Source organism: Larimichthys crocea, chromosome VI, assembly GCF_000972845.2.
Source record: "Larimichthys crocea isolate SSNF chromosome VI, L_crocea_2.0, whole genome shotgun sequence".
In the NCBI taxonomy this organism is placed as follows: Eukaryota; Metazoa; Chordata; class Actinopteri; family Sciaenidae; genus Larimichthys; species Larimichthys crocea.
In genome coordinates, this window is record NC_040016.1 from 8086012 (window position 1) to 8107833 (window position 21822).

General features: G+C 40.1%; 4 protein-coding genes across 11 annotated transcripts in view; 3 read left to right on the plus strand and 1 right to left on the minus strand.

The window, feature by feature from the left end:
* Positions 1 to 3655, plus strand: part of phtf1 (putative homeodomain transcription factor 1) — a 10381-nt gene extending 6726 nt beyond the window's left edge. For both annotated transcript variants that reach the window (XM_027279796.1, XM_019263855.2), the window contains exons 11-17: positions 151 to 420; positions 1057 to 1188; positions 1296 to 1382; positions 1612 to 1767; positions 1909 to 2004; positions 2354 to 2479; positions 2918 to 3655. In XM_027279796.1, the coding sequence (XP_027135597.1) occupies positions 151 to 420; positions 1057 to 1188; positions 1296 to 1382; positions 1612 to 1767; positions 1909 to 2004; positions 2354 to 2479; positions 2918 to 2938 (888 nt within the window). In that variant the 3' untranslated portion in view covers positions 2939 to 3655. The remainder of the gene's footprint in view (positions 1 to 150; positions 421 to 1056; positions 1189 to 1295; positions 1383 to 1611; positions 1768 to 1908; positions 2005 to 2353; positions 2480 to 2917) is intronic.
* kif17 (kinesin family member 17) overlaps positions 2407 to 21822 on the minus strand; it is a 33658-nt gene continuing 14242 nt past the window's right edge. The window contains exon 15 of the mRNA XM_027279793.1: positions 2407 to 2509. Within this exon, the coding sequence (XP_027135594.1) occupies positions 2493 to 2509 (17 nt within the window). The 3' untranslated portion in view covers positions 2407 to 2492. The remainder of the gene's footprint in view (positions 2510 to 21822) is intronic.
* pfkfb2b (6-phosphofructo-2-kinase/fructose-2,6-biphosphatase 2b) lies at positions 3856 to 14144 on the plus strand. Of its 5 annotated transcripts, none has more exons than XR_002041968.2 (16): positions 3856 to 4048; positions 4361 to 4495; positions 4972 to 5097; positions 5541 to 5637; positions 7619 to 7685; positions 7861 to 7935; positions 8369 to 8425; positions 8582 to 8706; positions 8901 to 9108; positions 9371 to 9517; positions 9964 to 10068; positions 10804 to 10933; positions 11024 to 11086; positions 11190 to 11254; positions 12007 to 12962; positions 13610 to 14144. XR_002041968.2 is itself a non-coding variant. In XM_019259104.2 (16 exons), exons 2-16 carry the CDS (start codon positions 4414 to 4416, stop codon positions 13673 to 13675), a joined length of 1581 nt encoding a protein of 526 aa, XP_019114649.2. In that variant the 5' UTR covers positions 3856 to 4048; positions 4361 to 4413; the 3' UTR covers positions 13676 to 14144. The 5 variants fall into 5 exon arrangements, 2 of the variants coding, with proteins under 2 accessions (XP_019114649.2, XP_027135598.1); XM_019259104.2 differs by having other exon boundaries at positions 12007 to 12174; XM_027279797.1 differs by lacking the exon at positions 12007 to 12962.
* On the plus strand, positions 15714 to 20816 carry yod1 (YOD1 deubiquitinase). Of its 3 annotated transcripts, none has more exons than XM_019258880.2 (3): positions 15714 to 15811; positions 17545 to 17753; positions 18037 to 20816. In XM_019258880.2, exons 2-3 carry the CDS (start codon positions 17546 to 17548, stop codon positions 18732 to 18734), a joined length of 906 nt encoding a protein of 301 aa, XP_019114425.1. In that variant the 5' UTR covers positions 15714 to 15811; position 17545; the 3' UTR covers positions 18735 to 20816. The 3 variants fall into 3 exon arrangements, with proteins under 3 accessions (XP_019114425.1, XP_019114431.1, XP_019114436.1); XM_019258886.2 differs by having other exon boundaries at positions 15714 to 15789; XM_019258891.2 differs by lacking the exon at positions 15714 to 15811 and adding an exon at positions 15835 to 15967.

Consider the following 21822-nt stretch of genomic DNA (forward strand, 5'->3'; position numbering starts at 1 on the left):
ATCTCTCTCTCTCTCTCTCTCTCTCTCTCTCTCTCTCTCTCTCTCTCTCTCTCTCTTTCTCTCTCTCTCTCTCTCCCTCTCCCCCTCCCTCTCCCTCTCCCTCTCTCCCCCTCTCTCCCTCTCTCCCTTTCTTGTGTTTCTTACCCTCAGGTGAAGTTGGTGGAGCAGGGTATGGGTTACCTTGCGCTTGGTGGCCTGATGACCGCCACCCTGGCGCTGCTACCCTTCGGTTTCCGGTTGGCTCAGCGACTGGACATGTCGAACCTCGGCTCCCTGTCCCCAGCAGAGCTGGTAGAGATGGCAGTGGGGCCGCCTGACGTTCAGGCCTACGTCTTTTTCTTCATCACAGCGGTGCAAAGAGTCTGCCTTACGGGACTGTTCTTCTTCATGATGTGTGTGGCGGAGAGAACGTATAAACAGGTGAGCCAGTGGTGGTATCATGTTGTTTCAAGCATTCTCTTGCTCTTTATTTTCACCTATGTCCACATGAGTTTTTATTTACTATTCCGCTGTACATTAAAGGTCCAGTGTGTAGGATTTAGTGGCATCCGACCCCCTCTCCTTCCTCGGGCTACTGTAGAAACATGGTGGACTATATGGATGAGGACCTGCAGAACCCATAGATATGAAAGGCTCATTCTGAATGGAAATATTATTTTCAGCTGATTATACACTCATGACAACATATGAATATTATGTTCCATTTCTGCCAAGACATTCTCCTAATTTTTTACACACTGGACATTTGAAACAGCTTCTATTTCAACCCCTTGAACCTAAATGAGGCAATTTGTGCCAAAAATCACCTTCCTTCTTCTGAGTGTCATAACTCCATCTCCTAAAAAACAACAGAAAAGAAAGCAAAAACAAAAAAAGGGTTCTGAAATATTAATCATTAATTGCATCGACCCCACTCATCAATCCATTATTTTATGTTAGCTCTTCTTCCCTCTAGTGGCAGTTAAGAGGTGGTATCTGTAGACGGTCTACCTAAACAGCATCACCTCGTTGAATCTGTTCAGGATTATTAATTCTGTCTCTGTTTCCCACCAACAGAGACTCTTGTTTGCCAAGTATTTCAGCCACCTCACTTCTGCTCGCAAGGCCAAGAAATCTGAGATCCCTCATTTCAGGCTGAAGAAAGTCCAGAACATCAAGATGTGGTTGTCACTACGCTCTTTTCTCAGGGTTTGTATTCGCCTGTTCTTTTTATCACTTTACATTGTTTCACCACTGGATGGTTCTCATGGCCATTGTTTGTAACGGTGCATCATTGTCCTACTTGTTCATTACAGAGACGAGGGCCGCAGCGCTCGGTTGACGTCATTGTTTCCACTATCTTCCTCTTAGCCCTTTCCTTTTCATTCATCATTTGTGCCCAGGTCAGTCCTATCTGCTGGAACAGATCACATTTGCTTAGAGAGCAATTCAATTTGAATCTCTTGAATAGAGATGAAATAACAGCAAGACATCCACACAACATGCAACATGCAACAGTCTAATCATGCTACCTAAATGAAGAAGAAAAAAAAATATGAGCTTTGCTTGATGCAGAGAAATTTTATCAAAGGTACAAAGATTATGAATACAGTTTGTTTTGCCCTTCCTCAGCTTCTGCACAGCCACAACACATTCCTAGAGTCTATGACAAATTGGGAGCTGATGGTGTGGGGCTCCTCCCTCATCCTCTTTCTGTTACGGCTGGCCACGCTGGGCTCCGAGACCAACTGCAAATACAGCAACTCCTCAGTACTGCTCACGGAGCAGGTACGAATCTGTGCCCGAGTTCAGGTCACTTCTCAGTGGGTTCAGCACTTTATCCAACACCATCAGCTGATGGATTGATAGTTAGCAGCAATAAATGATTATGTCTTTATTTACAGTGTGGTTAACTGTTCTTGGTTGCAGATCAATTTGTATCTCAAGATGGAGAAAAAGCCCAATAAGAAAGAAGAACTCAATATAGTGAACAATGTTTTGAAACTAGCTACAAAACTGATGAAGGTAAGCAGAATATAGCTGTTTTGTTTTAGACCTTCCTGTTTACTCCATACAATTGTACACTTTGACAACAATCATCAATCATTAAAATTGTTTAACTGGGTGAGAATTTAGTTTAGTTTAAATGTTCCTGGTTTGAAATCAGATCTATTGCAATTGTCATTTTCAGTCATCTCTCAACTGTCTCTGTCTATCTAATATTCAACAATTGTATCACCTTGTATACGTCAGATTGCATCAACATCCCAAATATCTTTATATTTAGAGAAAAATGAAACTATTTTTGCCTCAAGCTGTGGGTACCCATGTTGACAAGTTTAAATAAAACCATATTCCCCCCGTGCTTCCACAGGAGCTGGATACTCCATTCAGACTGCTCGGTCTGACTGTGAACCCTCTGATCTACAACATCACCAGAGTGGTCATCCTGTCCGCTGTGTCTGCTGTGGTCAGCGACCTGTTCGGCTTCAACATCAGAGTGAGAGTCTTTCTTAAAGCTTCTTAGTTTCTGTAATGATGCAAGAAGACAGAAAGAAAGAGATGAAAAGGACACGCTTAGCACAAAGACTGGAGGCAGTCTCCAAAGTTCAAAATACACACACCAGAACCTCAAAGTAACCACAACTTGTTTCTGCATTTCTGTTTGTGTATGAATAAACAAAATATACACTGTGTTAATTAGAGATTTTCCGTGCTGCAGTTAGGTGTCATTTTAAACTTTGAACAGTCTTTATACTAAGCTAAGGTGAAGTCATCAAAGCTCTCTGCAAGAAACCAAATAAGCGTACTTCCCAAAATGTTGAACCATTCCTTTAATAAAGGACACACCCTGTGTTCCTACACTCTGACCTGTGATTATTTGTTTGTCTGTAAAATGTCTCTAATATAAGTTTAATCTCTTCTGCTTCCTTTCCAGCTGTGGAAAATTAAGTCTTAATGTGAAAAAAACGGCAAACCACTAACAGTCGGACACTGAAGACCAACAACAAGTTCCCTTTGTCTGCTACAGACAGCCACTCATCTACAAAAAAAAAGTGCAAACCTACTGACATTTTAGTCATTGTCTGTGCCTTCCGACTGAGACTCTGTGTCTCTTGTGTCATCGACAAGCCTGAGATGCTCTGACAATCGCTCACACACCCATTACTGGCGCCTCGGCTGACGTGGCAACACAGTTTCCATCAGCCCACTAACACAGTGCCTAACCTTTGACCCTTGAATGTTCCTCAGTATGTGGTTAAATATAGGGGTGAGTTGAGGTCTGACATCATTTCAGGCTTCTGCGGCAAAGTGAAAATGTAAATGAGTAAAAAGCAGACGATAATGTAGATAGTTTTAGTCTTAATCGCTGGTGGTTCTTAACGATTAACTGTAAAACAGGATATGTGCTGTGTAAAGCCAGTAAATAAAATGTTATCACATCAAAATGGAGATCGGTCGTTAAAAGTTCTTGAATGAGTTGTCATAGGACTCAACTTTGAACCTTTTGTACTATTTAAGGAGGAAGCTTTGTGATTGTAAGTGGGCTTTATTTATTTGGGGTTCTGTGTAAGCGCTTAAACTTGTAATGGTACCTGTAAGACATGACTCTGACCACTGTCTGAATTTTGTATTGAGGACCATTGTTAAATAAAAAAAAAACTATGCAAAATGAGTTCTGCTTGAAGAAGATGTTTCATAGAGGTCAATAAATGTGTGTTTGTTTTTTAATCACCTATGGCATCTTGTGACATTCTCTGCAGAGCATTTGTTATTTGTTCACCTTGTGTTAGTGATACTGGGCTGTGCATTGACGTAGATCTATTATCAACGTTACGGTAGAGGGGGGAAAAAAATATGACGTCGAGGCACACCTCCAGCTTGGAAGGACACCAGCCGGCCGAGGAGGCACCTCAGCACCAAGGACAGGCCGACCAGATAGGCTCCTCCGGCCGCAGCGGCGGGCGCAGACTCTCGGTCCGGCGCATCGTACCGACGGTGTGAGGAGGCGGCGGCGTCCGCAGAGGTGTTTCTGTCAGGCAGGGCTCATCGTTTGTCTATCGAACAGGTAAATGATGAATTAATGTGATGCTGTTGTCTTATGATCTGGTGTCGCATGAACTCAGTCACCACGGTTAGAGAGGAAAGCACAGCTCGCCTTCCTGCGGCTTTGTAAATACAGTGCTTTCAGCCAAGCGGCTTTTTTCTTTTCTCCCTTTTAACAGATGATGTGGCAGCGCCTTCATCTTTATCCTTTGCTCCTCCGGTTTGCATCCTCGCTTGTTACCGGGGTTACAAGTCCATAACATATTTTTAGTAAAGCCACAGCTTTGTGTGTGAGAGAGAGATTTTAGATGCTACATGTGTGTCTCTGTTTCAGATCAGCTTGGATTCCTCCACCTCTCTGACAGAGACAGCTGAGCTGAATTCAACATGTCAAGCACACAGATAGACAACATCTCTGCAAACTCTGAAGCGAAGAAAACAGACCTGAGAATGAATGAGAAGAAATGCTGTGAGTAAAGTTCCCCTCACCAAATTAGATTTGTGCAAGCTCTTCTGCATGGCTGCTTTAAGGGTCTACAGGTGCATGCGTGTAACGTAACACCTTTTTATTGTTCACTTTGGATTGAATTTATAAGTTGTTTCTTAATCACCTCTGTGGGATGAAGTGAAGCTTATGTGATCCCTTCTATGGTTTCCACTGTTTTCTTCCCAGGACAGTTCTTTTTATAATTTCCTCAGATCTCAGCCTACACATGATATCTGTGTCCAAAGAGGCGGTACACACATAACCTAGTTATTAGACTGTCTTAATCCTGCAAGGACGACAACAAAATGCACACTCCATTTTACTTTATTTATAATTTATCTGCCTGTTATGCAGCATTTTTTTCTTATCTTTTGCCATGCATGGTCAGATATCATTCATAAAACTGTGTATGCTTTCTCTTAACGTGCTTGACAAGTGTATATCTCTCTCCTGTGTAGCGTGGGCTTCCTATATGACTAATTCCCCAACAGTGATCGTAATGATCGGCCTGCCTGCAAGAGGGAAGACGTACATGTCAAAGAAACTCACACGTTACCTCAACTGGATCGGAGTCCCAACTAAAGGTAGACATAGACCTCTGCCTTTCACTTTATCCTGACTGTAAATTCAGTGCACATATTTCAAATTAGAATTGATGTAGCCATCTTGTACATATTAAACTCATAAATAAAATTGTGTTATTCACACTGTAGCACTGTATTTAGCCATTTTAAATCAATATTTTAAATAACATTTTATGTGAATGTGTTCAATTTGTAGTTTGCCTATAATTTGTACTGCTGGCTTTAACCTGCAGGTGGATGATTGTTGTGAAGTCAGGTATAATCAGGTGTAAATATATTGAAGTGTGCAGCAACCAACCCCACATGACATGTACATTTGTACTTTATATCAGAACATTTCGGAATAGGAGAGTGTAATTGGTTACAAAAGTCTCCCTGCTTCCTTCAACCTTTAATCAAGAACAACAATAGCCGACTGTTAACGTCATTTATTTATTTTTCAGTGTTTAACTTAGGCGTGTACCGCAGAGAGGCTGTCAGAGCTTATAAGTCCTATGACTTCTTCCGCCACGACAATGAGGAGGCCATGAAAATCAGGAAGTAAGTTCCATTAACACAGTCATTATGTTCACGTATTATTTGTCTAACATTAGGAGAAGCTGTAGCATCTGTACTCTCCGAGTTCAACATTTCCCCTAGTCAACATAGGTCTGTTTGGTATTCTGCAGCCTCCACTGCTGCATCAGTGACTAAGCTGTTTTTAGGCCAGCAGTCAATACTCAGCCAGGGTCAGCAGTGTTCATGCTTACCTGATCTGTACTTAATGTGCATACACAGACAGACACGCCACATGACAATGTATCACCACTAAAATAATGTAGTTACTCGATCGACTGCTGATTTCTGGAAAAAAGACTACGGGCTTACCAGGAGTTGTAATTGAAATGGGTTTTTGCGGTTCATGACTATCATGAAAATGTGACAGATTGCTGACAGCACGCCACTGCTGAATTGTGACCTAGATATTAAATAAAGCTGCCGCTGTCACTCTGAAGCTGACACAAGCCTTCAGGGTGCTGCATTGGTATCCAACCTGGGTCAAACAGCAGCTGTGAATAATTCTGGGAGTTCGCTTTTTTGCTATTGGAAGTATCAGCCGGGTGGAGTTTAAAGGAATAGTTTGACTTTTATGTGAAATACATCCTTTATTTTACTTTCTTTCTGGCCAGCTGGACGGTATCATCTTTAAACTCAGTTGTTCCACTGAGTTAAAGTTGTGAAAATGGACTCGCTGGTTTTCTTGTACAAAGTTTGACAACTCTCATATTTGTCTTTTAAATATAAAGCGAGCGCCAGCAGCCTTTTAGCCTAGCTTAGCATAAATACTGGAGAAAAGGGAAAAGTGGAGTAAAGCTACTTTATTCTCTGTTTGCAGTCTTTAAAGGTCCAGTGTGTGAGTTTTAAAGTGCTTTATGAGCAGAATATAGCCAAATTGGAATATTATAACCATAACTATGTTTTTCTTGGTATAATAATTTGAAAATAAAAATCTTTATGTTTTTACTGCTTAGAATGAAACTTTTATATTGACAGATGCTGCAGGTCTTCTTTCACAGTCCACCTTGATTAACCGCCATGTTTCTACATTAGCCCAGAACAGACAAACTAAACACAGGCTCTAGAAAGGGTCTTTTGTTTCTCGTGTTTCACAGCGACCATAGTTTCTTGTTTCTCCTTTAAGCTAAGCTAAATGCTGCTGGCAGTAGTTAGGCATCCAACTCTCTGCAAAAAAACAAATAAGCGCATCTCAAGTGTCAAACTGTAAGTTCATGGGACAATTTAGTGTTTTGTTCTGTAAATCCTGCCTGCCAGGTAAAAAGTGACACCATAAACATGGCAGCTTTGTCAAAAGAATAAAGAAATAAGGAAATGTGAACATTTAGACCTAGAAGTATTATAAAGCATGTAACCAGGTCATTGTTTATGGAAGAATGTCTGTAGACAGACTCTTTCATAAACAATGACCTGGTAGTTGGACACAACTATGGATATTTCTTACACAAATATTCTACAAATAAGATGTTAATCTTTCAGTAGATTACCAGTCTGTTTTATGGGCAAAAGGGTAAGTTCAGTAGATTACCAGTCTGTTTTATGGGCAAAAGGGTAAGAATATAATACAATACAATGAAAATGACCAAATACAGGGTGGTGTTTAGCTCAGTTGGTAGAGCAGCCGTCCCATGTGCGAAGGCTTAGTCCTCTTGCGGAAGCCCAGGGTTCAAATCCAACCTGTGGCTTTTTTCCGCATGTCATTCCCCATCTCTCTCTCCCCACACTCCTCAGCTGTCTCTAATCCAATAAAGCTTGAAAAAGCAAAGAAATAATCAAAAAATACTAGAAAAGCACTGAGAAAACAAGTTAGACATGATCCCAGTACACTATAATACTAGTAGTACTTTATTCTCTGACATGTTCCATATCATTTATGAATCATACATCCAATGTAAAGAGGGATTGTGGATTTTAGTGAATGAGAGCATACTGCGGCTCTTAAAGAACCATGTTTTCTCTGCCACAGGCAGTGTGCTTTGGTAGCTCTGCAGGATGTGAAGGCATACTTGACGAAGGAGGGAGGTCAGATCGCGGTGAGTCCTATCTATCTCTCTGCCGTTTTGTCTATCTTTCTCTCTGTGTGTTGGCTCATTTCCAAAAGATTTAAAATGTCCATAACAGAAATGAATCCTAAACTATCCTTTGACACCCACATCATGCATGAGAAATATGTTCTTTATTTTTTCTCCTTTGTGTTTCTTTTATAAGGTTTTTGATGCAACAAACACAACAAGAGAACGACGAGACCTCATTCTGTCTTTTGTGAAGGAGAATTCATTCAAGGTAAGATTGGCTACATTTAAAATATGTTTATTTATATTTTGTAATTATTGTATCTTTTATTTCTTTACATTTTAACATGCACCATCTGTGTGGAGCAGTTTCCTAGAACTGAATCGAGACCGTGTAACATTTGATGACCAGAAGCCTCTGTGGCCGCAAGTGGTTACAGGATGACGGCTCATTTACTGTCATCTATCAAGTTTATTTAAAGTCAGCTGACTTCAAAAAGCAAAAAAAGGAGAAGTACATGTGTACAGTAGCGCCATGTTTGATTGCATTTCCTTCTCAAGATTTCAGATGCAAGTCTGAATACAAGTAAGAACCAGTGAATGTAAACTCTCTCTAATCTCTGGCGATACCATGTTGTTGTGATTTGACTCTTTCAGGAAGCTTTTGCATATGTTGAACCTCTGCGCTGCCCTTTTTCTAACAGGTGTTCTTTGTGGAGTCAGTGTGTGACGACCCAGAGGTTATTGCTGCTAATATTCTGGTACGATCTCACGTCACCAACAAGACTTTAAGGTTTGACTGTGACCTCTCGTCAAGGTCAAACCCGTAATCTATTAATATTCACACTATCAACAGTGTTATGTAAAGACTGCCATGCTTTCTCACATTGTTTGAATGTGCTGAATACCTGTAACAGGAAGTGAAAGTGTCCAGTCCTGACTACCCTGAGAGACACAGAGAGAGAGTAATGGATGACTTCCTCAAGCGAATTGAGTGCTACAAGGTTACGTACCAACCATTAGACCCTGATGATTATGACAAGTAAGAACTGATCAAATCCTCTTGCTTCTACTTATGAATGCTTTTTTAGACGTGACCTAATTTGATACATAAATATTTGTTTGCATCTCATATATAATTGTGTGGAATTACAGTTGCAGTTCATGAAAATAAACACTAGATGGTGACAGTGAACAACAACTTGTCTCACCTGCATGATTCACTGTCACCTGCAGGGACCTGTCTTTCATCAAGGTGATGAATGTGGGCCGACGTTTCCTAGTGAACCGGGTGCAGGACTACATCCAGAGTAAGATTGTCTACTACCTCATGAACATCCATGTGCACTCTCACTCCATCTACCTGTGTCGGCACGGAGAGAGCAACCACAACGTCGAAGGCCGCATCGGAGGAGACTCCGAGCTTTCTCCTCGAGGGAAACAGGTGCGATTGCCTGGGGTCCTTTCATAATCCTCATTTTATGAACTGCTAAGCCACTGTCTTCTGAAAACCCAATTACAAGCCTCTATCTGGGAGATAGCTCAAAGGGATAAGATGTGCTTAACTGCAATATTATGAACACCTGAGTCATGACCTTTATCACATTAAATCATCTCCATTTCCTTTTTTTTTTTCTCTGTCCACTGAACATGAATCTAATGAAGCGAAAGTACCATAAAACTTCTTCATCTCTCTCACATCCCAGTACGCCCATGCCCTGCGAGATTTTATTGAGGAGCACAAACTGTCAGATTTGAAGGTGTGGACGAGCCAACTGAGAAGAACCATCCAGACAGCGGAGGAGCTGGGGGTTCCTTATGAACAGTGGAAGATACTCAACGAGATTGATGCTGTCAGTATCCTGTCATCTAACCTCCCACATTTTACAATTCTTAGAATCGTTAGAGATTCATGGAGCTCTGGTTCGGATAGACAGAAACTATGAAACTTTATTTTTCTGAGATGGATTAGCAGGGAAAGAAAGTAAAGAGAAAAACGAGGTCTGAAGGAAAGGTTCAAAAAGATACTCATCACGGATAAGACCAATGTCATATTAAAAGCTACTATTTATAATGTTGACTTGTTTCAACATCACAAGGTCAGAACGATAACATTAAAAACAGATTACTTACACCTGGTACTCTATATAGACAATGCACTGGATCCTCCATGTGAACTACATTTAAAATTCTGCAGCCATGTTTTCTTGCCTGAGAAGTTAAAATTAAGTGTTTTTTTTAGGCTTCCATTTACTTGTGTCTTTGACATTAAGACAAATTCTCTGTTATGCTTGTCCAGGGTGTGTGTGAGGAGATGACTTACGAGTTGATCCAGAAGACATTCCCAGAGGAGTTTGCTTTGAGAGACCAGGACAAGTACCACTATCGCTATCCAGGAGGAGAGGTGACTTGACACAGTTCTTCCCAGTTGCTTTTGTTTCAGTAAACTGAATTCAGCTTAATAAGCCTTTATTAGAGAAGTCATTTTGATATATGACCGTAGGAAAAAGGTGTAAATAATCAAATGAAAGGTCCAGTGTGTAAGATTTACAGTGATTTACATTTGCACATGGGGAGGCAAACCAAGACATTAAAATGGCTGATCCCCACAAAAGAAAAGTTCAGAGCTTCTAGCTTGTTTATGTTTGTATCATTACTGACCAGGTTAGGGTAATTTGCCATTGTCAGCATGTAGGTTGCTAGCTTGGAGTTTGTCGTTATTTCAAGTAGCCACAGGGACTTTGAAAAGGGCAACACGCAGATAGCGGAAGGGAAGCCGACTGAAATAGTCAGTCTACGGCTGACTTGAGCCTTTTATATCCACAGTCTGCCATGTTTTATGTTTCTACAGTAGCCCAGAATGGGCAAACCAAACATTGGCTCTAGAAAGGACCTTTTGTGAGTTTCTCAGCCACCATAGAGTCCCATACATGCTTGGAAGGGGATGGTTAAGCAAGGGGTATGCATTGGTTGCAGTCTGAAACCTCACCACTAGATGCCGCTAAATCCTTCACACTGGACCTTTAATGATGGCGAATTCCATTTAGCTGCTTTTGTCCAGGTATTATTAATATTATGCATTGTGTTGGCTATATAGCTTTCTGTAGAGATGTTATAAGCTTCTCTTCTCTTTCTGCAGTCATACCAAGACCTTGTTCAACGTTTGGAGCCAGTTATCATGGAGTTAGAGAGACAGGGCAACGTGTTGGTCATTTGCCACCAGGCTGTGATGCGCTGTCTGCTAGCTTACTTCCTGGACAAGAGTGCAGGTCAGATAAACACACATAAGTGTGCATACATACACATACTAGATCACATAGCAGATGATAAACTGTTGTACTCTCTTCTTCGTCCCATAGAAGATCTGCCGTACATGAAATGTCCGCTCCACACAATACTCAAGCTAACACCCGTTGCATATGGTAGGTCTTTACTTAAGACAAAGCTCTCTACAATCATAAGACTGAATTATGTCTCATAAGATTCACATTTTATTTAAATATATTCTATTTTTTTATGTTCTAGGTTGTAAAGTGGAAATGTTTTATCTTAATGTGGAGGCAGTAAACACACACCGAGACCGGCCTCTTGTAAGTCGCCCTGAATCCGGCTGAGAAATCACATCGTTGCATAAATGTGCCTTCAGCATTGTTGCATTAAAGCCTCAAATGTGATCATATATACAAAATGTGTGTTTATCGTTTACTTACACAGTATTAATTCCAAACCTACCAGCAAATCTCAACATCGTCTAATTGGCTCTTTGTCTTGTTTGTTGTGTCTGCTAGTTGAATGCAATCACACTTCATCCCCTATATGTGAGGCTTTGCTTCCTTTGACTCCCTCTCTGTTTTGTTATGTCCCCTTTTTATCTTTAATCCTCTCATAATCAATCAGTCTGGCTTGAGCGGTGAGCTAATGAATGTTAAGTCAGTTGGTAATATGGTATATTTTACCTCGATGGCAGCAATGGCTGATCACGCTGCCTTGCTTGGCTGATCTAATCATTACTGTTGCTCTGGTTGCATCGTGATGTTAAGATTATGTGTCCTCTATGAAAGACTATTCTCATTTACAAGGTTTTCTATCTTGATTGATCGAAGCAGGTTTTTGTCAGGGATGCTCTGTTAACGTTCATTAATGTTTTGTGTTGTGTGGTGGAAAGTATCTGTCACTAAAAACGGCTTCAGTTGTCTCACCTGTTGCTGTGGATCCATGTGGAGAGGACGGCTAGTTTGCTTGGCTGTGTCTGGTCACAGGTGTTCCCCCCCACCCCCCATCCCCTCACCGGGTGTTGTATGTTCCCTGACCTTAACACTTGCGGTGTTTCATCTCCTACCAGGGTAAAATCCCGAGGGACTCTGCTCTCATACACCGGCGGAATAGTTACACTCCCTTGTCCAGTCACGACCAGGTCAAGCGTCCCAGGCTCTACAGCGCGGGCAACCAGCCCTGGCTACCGCTCGCCCCCACCCCATCAGCTCTGATGCCAGAGGGACGGCAAAGCCAAGTTAGTGCCAGAGTTACAGGCTCCCCCTCTAAATCAGTCACCGTCGGCTGTAATCAGTCACCTCCCACCACAGTTGTAACCCTGTGTTTGGCATTCCCTCGTCTCAGTTTTGGACCCTCTCGATGATTTAGTGTCTGTGTTCAAAGTGACGTACTGTACATGGAATCCATCTTTCTATCTATCTATCTCTCTCTCTCTCTCAGGGCATGTTTTTGGATCTTGAATGGATTGCTCTCTTCTCTTTTTAATGTCGTGCCTGCCTGTTTCCAAAGTCAGATGTTTGTCTGTTTGCATGACATCTGCTTCACCACTGGGCTGTCTCCGGCTTGAATATGCAGAACAGCATGCCTACTTTTTCGCTGAGGAGAGCTCCTCATGAATTAGCCTTTGTGAGATACAAAAGACACACAAACATCAAACAAAGACATCTTGCACTATATTTTCTATTTTCTATCAGTGATAATGAACACGTTAATTTACAATCTATAATTATGATTCAATTTTTTAAAACCGAATTTAGAAATTTGAGAGCAATGTGAGATAATGAACATAATACATAAACAACAGATTTCAAACTTTTTTTAAATTTAAAAATGCATATTCATATTCGTATGTGTTGTGTATTTGTTGGCCTTGCCTTGTGGGTACAGTGCTTCAGCCCTTCTCCACATTTCTATCTATCTATCTATCTATATATCTCTCTCTCTCTCTCTCTCTCTCTCTCTTTCTCTCGCTCTCTCCACTTTCTTCAAATCTGTCTTACAGCCTCGGATAGGAAGCGGTTGTCTGTGAGTATTTTTGGATACTCGGTACATGTAACCAACCCTTCATTTTCTTTCCCATAATTCAACTCATTTCATCGTAACACACACATCAATATGTTGTCACAGTGTTTTTTTTTTTATAGCTTTCAGTCATTGGGTTTCTCTAACCTTACATCACCTTTGCACTTTAATTAGAACAGAAGCTGCTATTGGCCTTGTTTCAACTAGGCGGCTTCAAAAACACTATCAGACAGGTTGTTTAATAACTGGTGGTAATAATTAAACCAGCTTCAATACTTATCAAAATCAAAAAAAATAATTATGTAAGTATTTGTTGTCACTGAGATATGGTTCACAATGAGAACATAATGTAGCTATTGTGCATATATTAGTTATTTGATTTCTTTGTTAAGTATACTAGATTATGATTTGGCACCAATCAGACATGGGGTCAGAATGTGATTAATAATTAATCACTTCTCGAGAATGTACTAAATAAGAATCTCCACTTAATGTGTCTGTTTTATGACACTTCACATGATGACCTAATTTTTGAAATGAGAACTTCTGACTCCTGGGCCCCCCGGGGAAGGTATTAGTTTCCACAAATAGAATTAGCTGCTGTGAGGCATTAATTTGTAAGAGTCAGTGACATTTTCTTTTTCTTGAAGGAATCCCTGTGCGAAGGAATCGACTTTGACAGCCCAGAAGAAACTCGTGGCTGTGTCCGCTTCTGAGTGAAGACGAAAAAGTGTCTCTCTACATCGCACAAAACAACTCTCCTGGAAATTAACAGCTTCTTCAGAAAAAGCTCAACCGTTATCTCAAACTCACGGGTTATCTTTACTCTGCATGCCGAGGCTTTGAACGGGAAGCCTTATCATTAGTATCATAAATACTTCTGCATGTGTGGCAAAAATCAATCATCAGTCAATCAATCAGTGTAAATTACTGCAATGCCTTACTGAACTTTAAGCATATTGATAGACTTAGCTCCTCTGAATGTAATGAGAACAAGTTATGCATTAGTATGATAAACAGTTTTCACTATCGCAGAGAGAGCATGTGATAAAGTAGATGCTGTAAAAATATTTTTATAACAGTCTGCAGTTCAGCCATCATCTGTCAAGTGTTATGTTATTGAGTTAGTTTAGATTATGTATGAATGTATGCTCTGAAGGAAATTAAAATACTGTACTGAGTTTATTTCCACTGTTTTGGAAGACTTGTATTTTTAGAAAAATACACCACATAGCTGAACATACTGTATACCAGCAGATAAAAAGTCACATACCTACTGTATTAAGCTGGTGTTATCTGTCACAATGAACACTAAATCCTAAATGATCGTCTGGTCACCCGTTATGTTCCCTCTTGCCTCTGTTTTCTAGGAACAAAAACTCAACATGTTGATTGTATGTTAGCTATTTCTTTACTTTTCAAACATCAAACATCGCTTCATACACACATATCTTTAATGTTTAAGTCCTGACTTAGATCTGCCATTTTTGACACAGAAGTTTCATTGTAATGTTTGACTGTTGGTAAGTCATTGCCCTGCTCAAAGTTGCCTACTTGTGCCTTCGTAGCAGACAATAAAAGTGAATTTTGAATTTTTTTTTCATATGGATCTCTGCAGCACATGGCATCTTCCAAATGGAGTCATTCAAATCTGTTACAAGTTGTTTTATTAAATGTGAACTTAATTTAATTGTTCTTTGTTTAATGCAACGTTGTCTCAAAATTATGAAAGTACTGAATGAAATATAGAGAGCCTGTTTTGCCTGATAAATATAAGGCTTCGGTTGTCAGTAGGGAGATAAAACATAAAAAATAAAATAAAAATGTTATCACAGTTTATGACTGGGGCCTATTGTAAAACCTGTGATCAGTGAAACCTGTGAAGTCTACTTTTTCAGACCCATTACTGAAAATGTAAATATCACAAGATAATCTAATATTTGTTTGATACAGACAATGTGCATTTACTGTCCACATTCTAAGAAATTTCCATCGACTACAGCACTTACTACAACAAATTGAAACAAGTGATTGCTTTGAGAGCACAGCAAAGGTCGGATGTTATAGCCATTAGCATAGTTCCAAATGTCAATGGGATTTTCAATGAGGTTTTCTGGCTTTCTTTTCACTTCTACTCTCTTGAATAATACCCAACATAAGGCCTATAGCCCTCTAAACATTTTCTAATTCACACTGAAGATAAACTGAATCACACATTTTTTTTGTACCTTTGTAAATGTCCAGCAACATCCCTTGCATTAGCCTATTAATTAATATGTAATTTCCAATTGGAAATAATAAGTCTTAGTCTTAGAGGAGCAACTTTGTCAAGGGTTGACATTAGTTTGCTGTTAAAACTATCTACAGTGAAATCACAAGAGGAGGATAGAATTTCTGTAAGAGTGCCTTGTAAAAGTTCAATAAAATGTGCATCCACTTCAGTGTTAAGCATGCAGAGTTTTTTTTTTAAACAGACCTGCGCCCTGGGCGGCCGCCCACATTGCCCAGAGAGCTATTGGCAGACAGGCTGTGGGTTATTGCAAGGTCTACAAAACATGCTCGCTTCAGTGTTCTTGTCTGGTAACACCGCAATAAAAGATTACCTTTATCCTCAGTTATCCTAATCTTTATTGTTTTTATCTGATAAATGTTTGTTCATTACCTGACTCCAAATGTCCCAAAACGGCACCCTGGCAAAGTGAATTGAGAGAGAGAATATTAGAGAATTTACGGTACACGGTGTTTTACGGGACAGGGAGCGTGATGGCGTCACATAGACGTAAAGTGACGTTGTACACATCGGTCCCTCACTGGATGCTCATTGTTTGAGGTAGGGCTGCAGTCAACAGCAGGTAAGAAGACTAAATAACTTACTCGCTGTCGTTTCACCTAACATACCCCGTCGTGTGTGGATACGTGAGTTGACAGGTGACGGGATTTATCAAAAGTGTGACCGGAGGCGAAACGTTTGGACAAACTGTCCCGTTTAACGCCAAGTCAGTGGACAGGTTAGCATGCTACAGTTAGCAGATGATACATGATATATCCAGCTAACATTTGTCAATGAGTCCGGACAAACACGTTTCGTTTCTATCACACATTTCTATAATATAAGGTCATTTGATCATCAGTCGAGTCGTGTTGGTGGAGTTTGTTTGCTTGTCGGTTTGAGGTTTCCGGCTGCTAGCTTCGCCCTCTGTGTGTTTGTGTAAAGTCCTTAACTGACAGAACAAAGACAACAAAACAAAGCAGTGTGACTGTCATGTGTTTCACCACCACGCTGCTGCTCGTCAGCACTTTGATTGTCAGGCCCGATCCGTTTACAAAGCGGAGTGAGCATCCTGATCCTCACTGTGTGCAGCAACCAATTCAATTAGCCAGTTCAAGCTAATGTGGCTAACTTGGCTAAGGTTGAATAACCACGTCGAGATGTGACTGGAGCAGATCTGCATCGATGAACTAAGGCTGGTTTACTTGACTTCACTTTGAAAAGGTTGTTAGTCAGACGCAGGAGTGATTTGAGTCATGTGTTAGACATTAGTTACTTTGAGGTCTGGTTGTTGTTTGTTTCTGGCGCAGTGAACGAGCCCTTTCATTGTAAGAAGCTGTTTGTTTAAAGCCTTTCACTGAAACAGGTCAGTCCGCACTTAAGGTAGATGTTTGAGTATCTATGGCAGTGTCAAATGATAGTCTAAAACTAAATCAAGTCACTAACAAACTATATGTACTGTGGAAACAGGGAATTAGAAAGTGTATTTGGAAAACCATAAAACAAAATCATCACACAGACTATCTGTATTTTGTGCTATTTTCAAATGCATGATTATTACATTTATGCAGTGTGTATCTGATTTGAAATGACATGTTTTTCTTTGAATTTAATCTAACTCTTTCTTTGACAGACCTTTTTATTCTTTTTTAATGTCCCATTTTTAGAATAACAAGTCTAAGACCTGCATAAGTCACAAACAGTAAACTAGTACTAAAGTAAACTGCACCACAGATGACCCAATTCTCAAAATGTTATGTCAAATCAGTTAATGAGGAACCCGAAAGTGGGACATATTTACTGTTTACAAGATTACAGCCAGATATTAATACATTTCTATGATCTATTCCAGTTATTTTGGAGCCATTAAAGATCCAGTGTGTACGCTTTAGAGGGCTCTATGTATAGAATAAGTACAGAAATTAAATGTTATATGCATAAATGTTTGGGGCGGCTGTGTTCCAAGAGGTAGAGCAAGGTTGTCTATTAATCAGATGATCGGTGGTTCGATCCCGGTGCGTCCAGTCTGCAAGCGTTTCTGAATAAGACACTGATCCCCAAATTGTTCCCGTAACTCCTGTGTAACTGTAGTTTCTCCTTCATACTTGGAACAAACTGCAACTACACCGTTAGATAAGACAAAAACCTAATGACAAAGTTTACGTAATATTCTTCAGTAACTGAGTTGTCCAGGGGGTGTCGTCTTGAAAGACACTACAGTCTCTTCAAAACAAATGCTTCGGTGGAAGAGCAAAGTTCATACCAAATACTTGCCATGTCACTGATATGTTGTTGCAATGTTGTTGTTGCACGCAGGATGTTGAGGCTTCGCTGTAAGACCAAAAACGGGAGCCACATAATGCAGGGCTTGACTCATCAGTCCTGTGTACAAGAGCTGAAGAGTAAGGTGGAGGAGCTGACTGGCATCCCCTGTGACGTGCAGAAAATTATGGTTGGTTATCCGCCCTCCAGCCTTGACCTTCGAAATGGAGACGCTCACCTCAAGGATTACCCCATCAAATCAGGTATGCTGTTCAAAATAGACATGATGCCAAATTCACACCATTTATTGAATATTTTATTATTTTGATTACATGTTCCATCTTTTTCCCCTCAAGATGTTGCTTTGAAAACTGACTTTTTTTTTTGTTATTTTGAAAACTGACTTTTTTTTTGTAATTTCACTAAACTGACCATTTAACGTAACCCACATTAATACTTTTAATTTAACAACCGGATAGCTGACATGGATTAGATGAGATATTTCTGAGTCTGACCAACAGAACTGTGGTGTATCATCTTCTGCAGGAGACACACTCATTGTTGAGGAGGAAAAAAACAAGCCAAAGCCTCAGGATCATCCCACTGTGACTAAAGTACCACGCCTGGAAGCCTCACCTGTGCTGGCACGCCGTGTTGTCCCAGCTGATAACTCCTGCCTCTTCACCAGTGTGTATTATGTGGTGGAAGGTGGTGTATATGACCCCGCTTGCGCCCCAGAGATGCGAGGCCTCATTGCCCAGATTGTGTCAAGTGACCCTGCGGCTTACTCGGAAGCGGTGCTGGGAAAGACCAACGAGGAGTACTGCACTTGGATACGACGTGACGACACCTGGGGAGGCGCCATCGAGGTGTCTATCCTGTCTAAGTTTTACCAGTGCGAGATCTGCGTGGTAGACACTCAGACGGTCCGAGTGGATCGCTTTGGGGAGGACGCCGGCTACCACAAACGCGTGCTGCTCATTTACGACGGCATCCATTATGACCCGCTGCAGAAAGAAACTCCTGGCTCTGACGTCCCGCCCCTGACTATCTTCTCCACTACAGATGATGTAATCCTGGCCCAGGCCCTCGAGCTGGCAGACGAGGCTCGTCGCAAGCGGCAGTTCACGGACGTTAACCGCTTTGCGTTGCGCTGCATGGTGTGCCAGACGGGCTTAGTGGGACAAAAGGAAGCTCGTGAGCATGCCAAGGAGACAGGCCACACCAATTTTGGCGAAGTGTGAGCGTTACGTTGTCGTTTTTTTTCTTTCTCTCTCGTCTCTCACAAATACAACCACCATACCAACCCCGTGCCCCACGTCTGGCAACTGTTGGTCCATCTGTCAATCTGCTTGTGTGATCCTCTACCTCACATTGTCCAGCGACATCTATGGAGAATCTGCAGACACTGTTCAGCCTCTAACCAGTTCAGTATTACTCTTTAAAACTGCTGTCAGTTCTCAAAGTCAGAAACGCTACTGCAGTGCTCCGATGTCATTAAACCATCATTTTAGTCTGTTAAGGATGGTTCAAATCTGTTTAACAGGGTCAAGGAAAATATGCAGACAGTTCTTAGGACTTGTTTTAATCTGTTTAGAGTACTCGATGGCTGGGTTGTACTGATGACACACCAAATAGTGGCTGATGTGTTGTCAGTTAGAAAATGCACAAAATTTGTCAACGCTTGCCTGTGACTAAACTTGTATGGGATTGAAACAAAATCAGCGACCTGACTCTGGAAAAATGTTAAAACAACCTCTAAGAATGGTTTGCACTCTGATGTGACCCTATTCACTGTTGTCTTAAGCGCAGCACACACAGTTTGACTGTTAATCATCATGTTGGTTATGTAGCATGTTTGTTTTATTTTATGTCTCTTGTTGACGGAGGTCAGAAACTCTTCCAGTACTAAAAGCTGATCATTTTGTTCTTTTATTTTTTAGATCTAAATTGTTCAGCACAGTCGGGTTGCGTTAATGTTAAGCTGGATTCATTGTTACGCAAATGTGCTGTTTTTGTGCCGTTTATTTGAGCAGTGGCTGATGAGATTTTGGGGAGTGAGTTGAGATTGAGGTTATGCATTTTGAAATATCATGTTGCAAATTGTGATCCAAAATTAGCTTAATGATGTATGTGAGATTTTTTCCTTCTTTTTTTTTTTTTTTTGATGTCGTAACACGGTTTCTGTGAGCTTATTTTAACGTAGACAAAAAAATGGTGCTGAAAACAACATTTTACAAAATCTGTAGCTCTTTTGTTTTTCTTCATGGGTACGACAGTTTTTCTGGAGTTGTTATTTTTTTTTTTTTTTTTTTTTTTTATTCTAGTGTGTAATTTTCAAATGTCATCATGCTGTAAGAACTAATATTTTTTTAAAATAACATTTTTGTTTGATATTACTCTATATTTTGAGAAACACGTAAAGCCTGGTGAGATGTTGGAGCACTACAGAACACAAATCATGGTGAGAAGATGGCATATTGAAACCTGAGTGTAATGCTGTATGAGATCGCTTACTTAATGCATTTAATGTTCAGGTACAGTCCATACATTATGTGCTTTGCTAATCAGTATTAACTATTTATATTTGCAGTTTTTTCGGCTCACATTTGCAGCCCAAAGGTAACTCTAGTCAGGGTGTTTTGAAAAATTAGCAAAGATCCACTTTGGTTTAATATTTAATGCATGTTTAATGCCCCCGCCCCTAAAAACACTATTCTGTTTGACTGTATGTTTCGCACAAGTGGAGCATGTTCTCATGTTTTCAGCTAAAGTCAGGCATCTTCTCTTTGCTACTCACCTCCTCTAAGGATGAAGCATGCACTTATGTTAAACCACAGCTCAAAGATATTAAATCGGGGGAGGGCATGAGGATATTTGTGGGATTATTCCTCGTAGCCCCGTTTTATTGTGGCCTCATGGTGCAGAACCAGTATTTCTACTTCACGTTTCTGTGATGGCGATATTGGCGATGAGTTGTTGCCAAAAAATTAGAGGGTGGGGGACTTGATCTGGGCTTTCTGGTGTTGGGAATAAAAGCAAAGCAGGAAATGTCACATTGTTTCTTTGTTTTGAATGTGAATTATTATTATTATTTGTATTTCTCATCTGTTATCTTTAGGTAGTTCATTTTAACAGTGAATATGGATTAATCGGCTTGCATAAAAGTGAAACTATGAAATAGCTTTGTTGTATTTTGTATTTACCAAGTTCTCATGACTCTTCAAGGACAATAACAATGAATGTTGCACACAAAGCACTACAGAATATCTGGATTTACTTGATTTTTTTCAGTGTTGTGTCACAATTAAAAGTTATAGCCTACATTGTGTGTACGAGTCGTTTTATATCAGTTATATACTCTTTCTCTTTTAGTCAACTCTTACATGTGCTTGGCCATTTTATGTTTAATGTCATTGTTACTGTTCTGTTAAACCTTTCTAATTATTGTAACCGTGCCCACATTGTTTGTCTATTTCTAACTACTATTGACAATCCAAACCTAGTTGGCTAAACAACCCTGATCCTGTGCCATCCTAGTGGGATTACACTACCTACATGCTATTTTAAGGAACATCTTTCTTAACAGGATTTAAGCTGTTTTTACAAACTGAAACAAAGTACACTAGTACTACAAAAAGGCCAAATATATTATAGAATTTATTGCACAGGTGTAATTAATAAGTTTAATAATTACTGCATTTCATCCAGGTGTGCCAGTTTCAAGGCCCCCAGTGTACACACTGACACAGTCACGCCTGTGGGTTTTCTTTCATGATTAGTTTCCTAGAAAAAGGCCTGTCTTTCCAGCTGGCAACTTGGAAAAGTCTATTTTATATTTTTTATTTAATATGTGCTGACATATCAATCAAACCCTTGGCGTGAAGCATTCAGTCTGTGGTATAAATGATCGGTTGATTTAATATTTAGTTAATGAGCAGAACAATCAGTTTTGATAAACATTCAACATTACAGTAGATTCTGGGGAAGATTTGCCTTTCATTACTTTTTTATAGTGTTTTTCTTGAAATATTTTTTTGTGGTGTGGTGTAAATGTTTAGAATTGATTTTTCTTGTCTGACATGACAGTGACTCGAATCTTTTTTTAAGGTTTGGACTGTTGATTGGACATAATACGTTTGAAGGTTTCACCTTCTGTGACAGTATTTCCCACTGTTTTTCTCCATTTTACAAACCAAAAAAAATGAATTGATCAAGAAAATAATGAAATTAAACCATAATGAAGTTACACATTTAGAATTGTTCCAACCTTATATAAAATATTTTAAAATGAACCCTCACAACTATACAAAACTGTGCTTTTACCATATA